Source organism: Liolophura sinensis, chromosome 6 (assembly GCF_032854445.1).
Source record: "Liolophura sinensis isolate JHLJ2023 chromosome 6, CUHK_Ljap_v2, whole genome shotgun sequence".
In the NCBI taxonomy this organism is placed as follows: domain Eukaryota; kingdom Metazoa; phylum Mollusca; class Polyplacophora; order Chitonida; family Chitonidae; genus Liolophura; species Liolophura sinensis.
In genome coordinates this window covers 27195998-27207642 of record NC_088300.1, presented here as the reverse complement: position 1 = coordinate 27207642, position 11645 = coordinate 27195998, and the positions used below count along the sequence as shown (strand labels likewise).

Here is an 11645-nt window from a genome sequence, read left to right as displayed (position 1 = left end):
GATGAGACTAAACAATGATCATTGTACTGTAACTTTTTCCACAATACACATGTAGTGATCAAAATAAATGCATTTTTAACATCAGTTAGAACTTTTAAATGAATGGCAAATCTACGGGTTAACTGGAAAATATTATTTTGTGAAAAATGCTTCAAAAAGGCTCTTTAAAAAATTGTGTTTCTGAAGGTGTGATTGTTGTATCTTTGTATGTCAGAATAGTAAAATGCTGGTATAGTGTAGTACAATCAATAAATGATGTGACATTCAAGCATTATAAAGCATATAGAACAACAGTTCAAAATTACTTGTTATACACAACTCTCCAACCCTAAACATCCATACACACTTTTTGAAGTGCACCACGTGCCTCAATGCATCACGCGGAACTTCAACTGACACCCAAGTGTTCAACTCAACACCTGACTATCTTTTCGCACTTTATCAGTGCATTTGTCTTGTCCATGGATCAATAACATAAAAATTCTTCTTTGAAAATACTAAGCTTACAAGCTGTACATATGCTAGCATTGCCCTATGCTATATTCTTACGTTATCAAATACTGTTATTTCATTTCTTACATTCAGTGGAACGTCATCACTTTGGAGCACTGTGTGTTGTTGTTGTATTTCACTGCAGTAACTGCTTCGCTACTAGACGCTATATAACGAGAGACAGTCTGGTTTTTAACAAGACTATAAGCGCATAATAAAACAAAAAACATATATCTAATAAAAGTGTACAGTGAGTGAATTTGCATGCAAAATGACTGCAGAAATTTATCTGCCTTTTGCTAATTATTTTGTTATAATGTTATGTTAATGAAGATGAGTCATTTAGTGCGGGATGGTTTGTATGAGACTGACAGCAGACGGCCCACACTCTGGATATAACGGTACCTGAAAGGTTTCAGCGCTAAGAATGTTCTGTGAAACGTGTTTTATGTGAAAATGTCGCACTATATTCGCGCCGAAAGGAAACACTTCGCGAAAAATGTGCAGGACTGCATTATCAAGCCGCTGCTTCGACAGCGTGAGACCGGCGAGTTGTGTGACGTCGAGTTGATGTTGAATGGCTTGACGTTCACCGCACACAAGGCCATTCTCTCGCTATGGAGCCCGTATTTTCTGTCGATGTTTACCTGTGATATGAGAGAGAAAACAACCAGGGAAATAGATTTGACCGAATCAGTGGTATTGGAAGATGATAATGTATTCGGCTTCATTTTAGATTACATGTATACTGGTTCGCTGGTTGTTACAGCGGATAATATTGAAGACATATTACGGATTTCAGATTTCTTGTTGTTGGATGACGTGAAAGAATACTGTCGACAATTTTACCGAGATTTGGGCAACATAGATCTCAGAAATTGTTTGCGTACCAGGTTTCTTGCAGAAAATCACAACTTAATTGATGTCAGAGATTGCTGTCAAAAGATTATTGAATCACGTTTTCATGACTATTTAATTTATAATGATGAAATTTTAGAGCTACCAGCCTCTTGTCTGCTTCGTCTCTTAGAAGATCCAAATGTTGTTCAGCACACCACCTACATTGATCTGAAATATCTTGTTCAGAGATGGATTGATTCAGATTTTGAGGCCCGCAAATGTCATTCCAATATACTGGGTACCTGCATTAAATTATGGGGATGTGACGATGATTCTAACCCTCGCACCTCTGTTGTTGAGCAAGAAGAAAACATTGGTGGTGATTTAGTCAATAAAATTATGCAACCACAGCTACCAGAGCAGCTATCAAATCAAGTGCCTGCCCCAAATCCCTGTTTGACCAGCATAGGTGAAGGACGATTTGCATCTATTCCAAGCATAGATGAGTCGGATTCAGAAGATGACCCATCCCTATACAGTCAAGGGTCATATGTAAGTGTGTCATATTGCCCTTTACACGACCAGGAACAGCAAGTGTTATTCTCAGTAGTGTGCAATCAAGGCCTGAAGTTCCTCAAAGTGCTGGTGTACGATATTGAAAATCAGAAATGGTTCCACTACCCAATAGCTGGAGAGAAGGTTCTTCACAACATTCCATCTCGTCAGACCGTGTGTAATTTGGTCACAAATGATCACCATCTCTACATGTACTTGTGCTCAAGTTTTCCATACCCCACCGATATGCTCAAAATTAACATACTTGTCCTAGATCTGCTTCATGCTCAATCATCTTTGTATTCTTTTCGTACTGTTGACTATTACAACCCTTGTTACAGGACCACCTTGACAAATATCAGAAATGTGCCACCAGCAATGGTGTTCTGTGCCAGCAGTTTGTATGTTTTGGGGAATAAGGAAGGCACCGGTCACCTATTTATGTGTAATCTAACCAACCACCAGTACACATGTTATCAGATTCCTGGGTGTCGTTTCATTAGTCTGGCCCGTGCAGTTGTCAAGGACAACCGTTACATATATGTCTGGTACAGACATCGGACAGGGCCCTCAGAGGAATTCTGCATCAAAAAATCAGTAGGCTTTGCCATGTTTGACACCCAAACAAAAATATTCAATTCTTGGCAGGTATTGCCACCGGAGATTTCCTATGATGATTTTGCTCGTGCTTATTTGATGACAGTCCGTGATGACACAGTAATCATATACATGCCAGGCAAACCAGCTTTAGTGCTGGATGAGGTTAGGTGTAAGTGGGTTACCTCCCTTCGCAAAATACCAATGCCACCGTCATTCTCTGATAATGGGTCCCTTGCCGACACATTTCAACTGCAGACCTTTACAGAGAACAGTATCTTCATCCTGAACAATGAGGCCCCTTACACCACATCAATTGCAGAGGTGATGGAATCACTTCCCCATGCTGTTCCACATACCCCTCCACCCATAGATCATATCTCCATGGTTACCTCAGGGCACCTCCCACAATCTGTCATTCAGACTCTGGACAAATTTGACCTATATGATGATGCCTATGCTGTGGCCCTACATGTGTCCATGAGGTGTTCTGATTTAGAAGGTGAAGATAGTTGCACCTCTCACTCAGATGATCAAGATACTGATAATGACTATGAGTATGATGATGAAATCTATGATTATGATTATGACTTTAATTTTTCTATTTGAGCAAATTGTAGTTATTTTTCTAGTCAGTTTTACAAGTACTTGTATTCATGTAGTATCAAACTACTTTTTCTTGAATATTGGGTACATTAATATGTAGTTCTACCTAAATCACCATCAACTGATAACTGCTGATGTCATTTTTGCATGCATTCTTTATGTATGAAATTAATGAATATTTATGGGTGAACTCAACATTTGCAGTATCACGGTTATTCTGAGATATTAGTACATGCTGAAGGGTGAGGTGATCACCTATGAACACGTACTTGTTCCCTTTTTCTAGTCCAGAAGAAAGTGATTTTAAAATATTGTTAAACCTGCACCTTTTGACAAGATTAATCATGAAACAACTGTTTGAATGAATTATAATACATAACATTCAACACAATACATTAATTCACTGAGGTAATGTCTGGCTTCCTACAGTGATTCTTGTTATGGTAAACTTTGCCTCACCAGGTTTTGGTGGTGTTGGTAGAAATAGGAAATTACTTTTACATATTAATTTCAAACACTACACACTAACACTGGATTGTCCTTTAACTGTTACAGGTGAGGGATGTATGTCAATCACTGACTATTATTTGTCAAGTACATTGCTTTGCGACAAATAAGAACTTAAAGTAATTATGCTTTAAGAATAGGGTTAATTATAGATGGCGTCAGAGTATCAGAAATGTATCCAGCATTAGGACTTCTGCTGTGTTCCAAGCTTTACACATACCAAAAAAAAATTAGCGTTATCAATTTTTTTTTAGTTGCGACTAATCAGCTCCACTCAGATTTGGTCCATTTACCCAATGAAGGACCTGAGTGCCAGATAACATGAAATCCTACGTGAGAGATCTTGCAATTGTTAAGAATATGCACTTTATTTCCATTAGGGTAAAGTGTTCAGGGCCGTAGCAAAATTCAGCATTTTTCACATGAATTTTTACAACCATGCTTTGTGCAATTTGTGACTTTTTTTGAACTGTACTGTTTTGAGAATTTTTTTTGGTAATTGAAAATGGTTACAGAAAACTCTGTTTAAACATACATTATACATGTATCTTTATGAAGTCTTATACAATATGTCTAGTCATTTGAGGAATTTACTCATGTGTAGTCTTGTTTATAATGTCATTTTTAAGTATTTATTAGCTGTACAGATTGTAAAAATGTTCCTAGTCTAAAGACAGCTGTGGTCTCGCATAACATGTACTTGTCTTGATCATACCATGACTTGCAAGATATTAAGGCCTTATTGCCATGGCAGTGCTTCAAGGGTCTTTGCTTTCTTTAGTTGTGACACTGAGATTTCCCCTTACGTGGCTGCAAACACAGTGTAAAGCCTAAAGGGATACAGAATCGATGAGATTTCTTGGGTTAAATCTTTTGCCTGGACTCTCACACCTTATCTCTCACACCAGCCAATCTGAATCAATTCTGTATCCCTTCAAGGGAAAGATTCTGACCACCATACAGTTGGATCATGTTCAAGGGTAGATAACTCTCATTAGAAGTCCATTACCTAGAAGTATATAATTACCGTATAGCTAGTCTTCACAGCACTTTACACTTTTGTTCCTTCTCTAACACATTATGTGATGTATCTGTGCAGCCATGTACTTTTTTCCTCTTTATTGCACAGTTAACGTTTGATAAAAATGTGATGCATGGTGGGATCCAAACATTTCTAATAACCTCACTGTGTGGTGCATATTTCCTGGTCTACAAATTTTGGGAATTATGTCATCAAGAAACTTACTGGGAGACGGGGACCAGCCCACAACCTTCCCCCATCTAAATCCCTAGATTCCGCAGTTGATGTCACCTCTGAAAGCTACTTCATTTGCGAACTGAACACTAGGATCTTAGGAAAACATCGTAAGCAGAAAGCTGATAAGTTATTTTGTACTCAGTATGTTAGGACACATCCTTAACTGCATGTTAAGAATTAAAAACAAACATCGGTGGCAGTGTGTCATGTCAAAACTCTATTTTCCAAATGTAATATAAAAATACAATAATGATGGCAATACTACATATATGCAAATTGTAGTTCATGACTGGAAAACGAATGTTGGTACATGCTTAGAATATGCCAAACCATACTAAATTTACCCAGACTTGTATTTGTCCCCATAGTAAGGTAGACAAAGCTTAATGACCATGATGATTGCTCCAGGGTTTAGTGTACCATGCTACCTGTGCAGTTTGTATGATTTACTACATGAAATAATAGATAGTACATGTTGATAATAAATGTGTAAATGTATTTGTCTTAGATCACAAGCTGTATATTGATTGTTTTACCTAGTCTTGAGGTCAAAAGAAAATACCAGTGAGATACATGTATTACTAGTCGTACATTGAAGAGTCAGTAGTATATAAACTCTTCTTTTTACAAGTATGAATTGTAGAAAATGGATGTATATATCTGAATGTCTGTAATAAAAGGCATTTAAGGGCATGTATAAAACCATGTACAGCGTATATCATCTGGCTCTCCACTGCCACTAGTTGCCAGTGTTGGTCCGAGACCTCTGAATTGTTACCAGTCTGTAGACTGCATGTTTTAAAGACCTGTTGGATTGCAGCCAACATCTTAGCATGTATACATTGCATAATCTGAACTTTGGCTTTGTTCTAATTTGTTTTGAAGTAATGTTTGGTGCGATTATATGCATGATATTCATGTAAGACCTATTATGGCTTTCTGTGCAATATGTTTATGGCTAAAACTTAAATGTGTAGATGTGTTGGATGTTTAGATTAATAGAATGATTGTTACAAGATGTAGATCCGAAGTGATAGATGTCAAAAAGCAACTTTTACAGTATTGTTTCATCTGTTTGTGGACTAATCCATTCGTGTTCATTTGTTTCATTTTACATTTTTCATCTGTTCTGTTATTTTTCTATAACCTTTGATTGCTGGTTATATTCATATCATTTCATTATATTTATACAATGATTATTCGTTTTTTTATTGATCATTCCCAGTGTTTGTTTATTAGTTTGGTTTACTGTCTATGAAAACACTTAGTGTTTTGGCAGCACCTTGTATATCAGACATTAATAACTTACATATTTCTAATCAACATGTTCAAAATCATGTACATGGATTGTTATGTTTATCACAAAGATATAAAAAATTGTTTTTGCTCTGCACATTTTATTGTTTGTTTATTTGTCAGCTTATAGGCGCCCATGGCCATGATCTCTTAACAAAAAAAAATTTCATGACCCTGAGACCATACGACACGAGAGATCATGACATTTTTCTATTAAGGGCCCAACATGACGGTGGGTGGAAGTCCTCTGATCTGTGTCTTACCACATTTGTTTATGCCAGTTGTCTGGTATTAGCCAGCCATTCAACTGATTAGTGGCTCAGCTTGGAGAGATTTACGTACAGCCTTGGATTTGTCATGGGCATTTTTTTGAGAGGTGAGACCTTCCGGTTCAGGCCTTTAAAGCCTTGTCCTAGATCAAACACTCACCAAAGAGATCAAAGACTCAAATTGTTCATCTGTGGCTTTAAGGCGAGTTTATCAAAAATTTGTATGTACAGGGAATTACTCCAATGAAATAAACAAAACAATTGCTAGAAGAGGAGAAAAATCTGAAGATCATTTTGCATCGCGATACACCAGATGAACAGCTTTGCGCAAGCATCTGTGTCCTGTACATAAGGACTTAAGTTAACAGTTCACTATTCTGAATCTTCATGGTCTGTTTTATCTCCAACCAAGAAACAGGTTATAGGCGTCATAGCAGTTTTGAAATCCCATGGAGACCAAAAGGTTTTACCTTTCAAAAAACTGAAGTCTGACGTTTCATTTGGTTTACACAGGCATGGCAATTCTCCGCCGATCGGCGGATTTCCGCCGTTTTTAAAAATTCTAGAGGGCCATTTTTCTAAAACGTTAAATTTCGCTAAAAAAAAAATTAAAAAAATAGGGTGGGTAATGTACCGTAACTTCATCGGTCCGTGCATTCTAGGCACGGTTGGTGCGTACTGTCAGAGAGCGCTCTGTTGTATCCTTCTATTTTAAGAAGCCTTGGGTTGGGTTTGAAACGGCTGTTTTCATTGGTTCAGGGGTCATTCCTCCAGCCAATCACTCGATCTGTTCTATTCAATTTCGCGCTATGTTACAAATCGAAAATGGCGAAAACTTTGACAAGAGACCAGGAATCGGCTGTCCGAGAAATTGATAGGACTGTTCGCAACAAATTTAGATGGGAGTGGCTTGACAGAAGCGTTACAGTTCGAGTAAAAATCGGAAAGAATTTCGAAGACGTAACAGAGAAGTTGTCAAACTTTGTGAAAAAGTGCGACATCCCTGGTAAAGCACTCTGCACCTACTGCAACGACATCATCAACTACGGCTCTAGGTGATGCGTTGCATTGACAAACCATGCCATGAAAGTTTCAAAACACGCTGAGAATATGTCAATTCGGCGTTCGAATTATTCGCTGGGATCAGCGTTCACAAAAAAGAGCGCTGTGACTGATGCTACACGATGGGGGACGCTTGCAAAACCTACCGAGAAGCGGGACTCGGAGTCGGAGCCACTCACCCCAATTGCTGATAGACAAGTTCATTCTGAGGTAAACTTATATTGACTGCCTCTTTACCTTTTTTATGTTTGGAAAAACTATTTGATTGTCTGATTTTCAATATTCACAGTATTGTCGGCATGAATGTTTGATTTAATTGACAGCCTTTGTTTAATGTAGGCCTAATCACAACCTTAATTTCATTACTTCATTTTTATTTTATTTTTATATACATTCATGCTTAATATTAATTAACCTATTTGCAACAAAATCAAAAATATTTTATTTTTTTCCTTTTTTGACAGTGGTCAGAAGTAAGTCTTTTAGTCCTAATAAATCTCTGCCCTTGCACTTTTCCTGATGGTTTTGGTGAAGGATTTCTAATAGTCTACTGCAACACTAACTGTAGTGCTAGCTTCATATTTAATGCTATTAATTTGGATATGGCTTTGCTTTATAATTGGGTATGTAAGTCTTGAAGAAAATGAGCGAGATTTCACAATTTCCGGGTACCTCTGACACTGAAACCAACGTCTTAGTGACGTTCATGCTCGCTTGGTGACGTGGTTACATTATCACGTCGCAAGCAGGCGTCATGTTCGAACGCATGATTCGGGGACGCATGCCTATATGCAGCAAGGGTACCCAGAAGTGCAAAGAATTCCGACGAGACTTAAATGCCCTATACTGGTGTAGTGCACGCTCTACTTCATTTGCTTCAAATTTATTACTCATAATCATTACTATCGGACTTGGTTAGTTTGTAGAGTGCTATTGTAGAAAAGGAGGCCATTCTGCTGCATATATTGTTTGTCAGGATCTTCAGGTAGTAAATCTATGGCTTCTAGAAACTCCTTGATATTCCCTAGAGAGTTCATTTTACAGTCGATTGCTGTCTGCCTATAATTAATCAATTGCTGTCTTCCTGATTTAAAGTCTCTCTTTGACTTCTTGAAATAATTTAAATTTATACAACAGCTTAGAGGTATATCTAGACTACACCCCCACCCCCTTCGCATTAATAAGTAGTGATTGTATAATGATTAGCTGAGCAATATTAAAGATCTGCTTGGATCGTCTCTTGTGGGATCATTTTGTTGTATTAATTTGACCTAGACACACACAAATATCATTGTTTTTTGACAGAGAGAGATCTATGGAACTAAAGATATTATGTACATATTAAATTATTTCTTAAATTAAAATTTTAATTATTGTTTTTTCAGGCTCTGGTCCTCTCTGTTCTAGCAGAACACAGCTTGCCCTTGAGCCTCGTGCCAGTGATTGTCCAAACAGCCTGTGAACTTGCAAAGGACCCGAGAGCCCTGAGTTGTGTTAAATTGGAACGAAAGACTGCAGGATACAAACTGACACATGGCCTGGGAAAGACTTTTTCAGAAGATACAGCCAGTGCATTACAGTCTCAGCCTGTCAGTCTCAATATTGACGAAAGCACATCTAACAGTGACAAAAGGATGTTAGCTGTATTAGCCAGTTATTTCAGCGTGGAACAGAAGAAAGTTGTGGTTGAACATCTTCGATCAGTTGAAGTCTTCAAGGTTGACACTAAGAGCATTCTTGCTACTCTTGATTCCCTTTTCACTGACATGAAATTACCATGGAAAAATTTAGTCTCCATTTTGATGGATTCGTGCAACGTGATGCGGGGTTCTAAGAATGGTCTGGAAGTTCAAATTCGGAGAGAGAGAGCTCCTAACTTGCTTGATATTGACGGGGATTCTTGTCATCATGTACATAATGCGTGCAAGAAATTCTGTTCCCCTTTTGAAGGATGGGTTGAAGGTCTAGCCAACGACTTACATAATGATTTGGTGTGGAGTACAGATCTAAGACAGCTTTTCAGTGAAATATGTGAAATGCTTGATACACCATTCACCATGCCAAAGAAGTTTATTCCTCACAGGTGGCTTTCTTGTTATGACACAAGCTTGGCCAACCTAGTCATGATGGATGCCTTTGCTGTATTCTACTATGGGTCCCTTAAGGAAGACGATAAAGAACTGTACCAGGAACCTGTAAATGGAATTGTGGACCAACAAAAATTGACAGCTGATGGCTTAAATAGATTAGACGAAATTTGGGCAGAGCTTGCGCAGAAGAAAACTACGGCAGATGGTAAGGAGAGAAAGCGCAGGATTATTGAAAAAGTCTTGTTCCAGTCCAAAAAGACCCATTTAATCATGTCATTATATTCTGCAGTCCTGGGTATGCTGAAAGAATTCACCTGCCTCCTTCAAACAAATACACCCATGATTCATGTGTTACACGACAAACAGGAGCAATTATTCTCCGATTTTCTGGCATGCTTTGTAAAAGCTGAAGTCATCGCTGGGAAATCTGCAGCTCAGTTGAAAGTGCTAAATTTGAATGATGGTAACCTGTTTGTCAATATCAAGGACATGTTTGTTGGAAGTAATGTGGAAGAAATCATTAAGAGTAGTCACCCAAAGGACACAACAGTAACAGAGTTTCTGAAGCAAGTTTCTGCAGCTTATGTTGCATGTGCTCAGCATTTGCAGAAAAAACTACCTCTTGATAGCAAGCTTCTTCGGTCAATTTCTGCTATTGACCCATCAGCAAGAGGCCACAGTGAAACTGTTAAATGTCTCAAATATTTAGGTGAGAGCTTGAGACCTTTCCTTACAGATGAAGAACAATCTAGTGTGTCACTTGAAGCTCATAGATTCCAGGTACAATGTAGACTTGAGCCTAACAAGTCTAATTGACAGAAGTGTCCACGACGTTGATCAGTGGTGGGCAGCCTTGGACGAAGCGAATAAGTATCCAGCCCTTTGTAAACTTGCCAAAACAGCATTAACATGTTTCCATGGACCCATGGTGGAATCATCTTTCAACCTTATGGGTGACATAATTGATCCCCGGTCATCAAGAATGAATGTTAACACATTTAATGCATTCCAAACTGTAAAGTATGCACTTAAGGCCAGGAACACCACTGCCATCAAACTTTTTGCCAAGACAGATGTGAAACACACCAAAGTGGACAAATCATTGTGTATCAACATGAGGGCAGCAGCCGAGGAACAGAAGAGGCTGTGGGAGGAACAGAAGACATTAAAACAGAACAGACTAAAAAACATCAAATCTGCTGAAAAGGTGGTCCCTCCCAGTACAGTTGTTAGAAAAGGGATAAAGAGTTTGGAGAAGGTTGCTCAGCAACAGAAGAGGAAAGCCATTGAAAGATTAACTGCATTACAAGCCAAAAAAAGGAAAAAGTAGACACTGTTCCAAGAAGTATGTCAGAAATTACATGTGATGGGACATTACCGTTAATGAAATGCAGTGTTTTATTATGACATACATGTATTCAACATGGCTGAATACTTTATTTTCTGTTGTGTGGCAGGTAAAAATACACTTTTATCCTTTATTTTTGTCGTTATTAATCTTGTATTAAATGCTCTCTAGTGCTTTCTCACTCCCCGAACCCCAAAGACCTGGTCCCGGCGGCTGGGGGCCACAGACCCCCTGCTGATGTTCAGCTGATTTCAGAATTAGCTGTTGCCATGCCTGTTTACAGCTGGGACGAATATTCTCCCCAGGTTACCCTTTCCTTAACGAGTTAAGTACCGGTATATAGAATGTGATGTGATATGTAGACTCATGTTATCATATTTTTTACAGAGATATGAGGGTGTTATATTACATGGGACAATCAGAAAACGACAACAAGACGTTTGCCATGAAGAATCAGGTGTCGATATCGTGTGAGTCATCCTCAGTTCGCCCGACATCAACAGATTCGACGAGGCTTACACCTGATCAACGTTTGAGCAGCAGCTGATTGATGTAATGCGATATGCTGATTCTGCATCACACTTTCTTGCTACATAAATGTGTATTCAATATCATCTGTTAAACATTACTGTATTATTCGTATATATTCGGTCACATTGTCTAAAATGTTACTGATGGCATGGTAGATAGGTCTGTCAATCTCCCAGCCATTGGAGACCTACTCC

General features: G+C 38.4%; 1 protein-coding gene across 1 annotated transcript; it reads left to right on the top strand.

Moving 5' to 3' along the window:
- Positions 1 to 881: 881 nt before the first annotated feature.
- On the top strand, positions 882 to 3706 carry LOC135468734 (uncharacterized). The gene has a single exon (XM_064747133.1). The coding sequence runs from the start codon at positions 949 to 951 to the stop codon at positions 3091 to 3093; it is 2145 nt and encodes a 714-aa protein (XP_064603203.1). The 5' UTR covers positions 882 to 948; the 3' UTR covers positions 3094 to 3706.
- The last annotated feature ends 7939 nt before the right edge of the window (positions 3707 to 11645 follow it).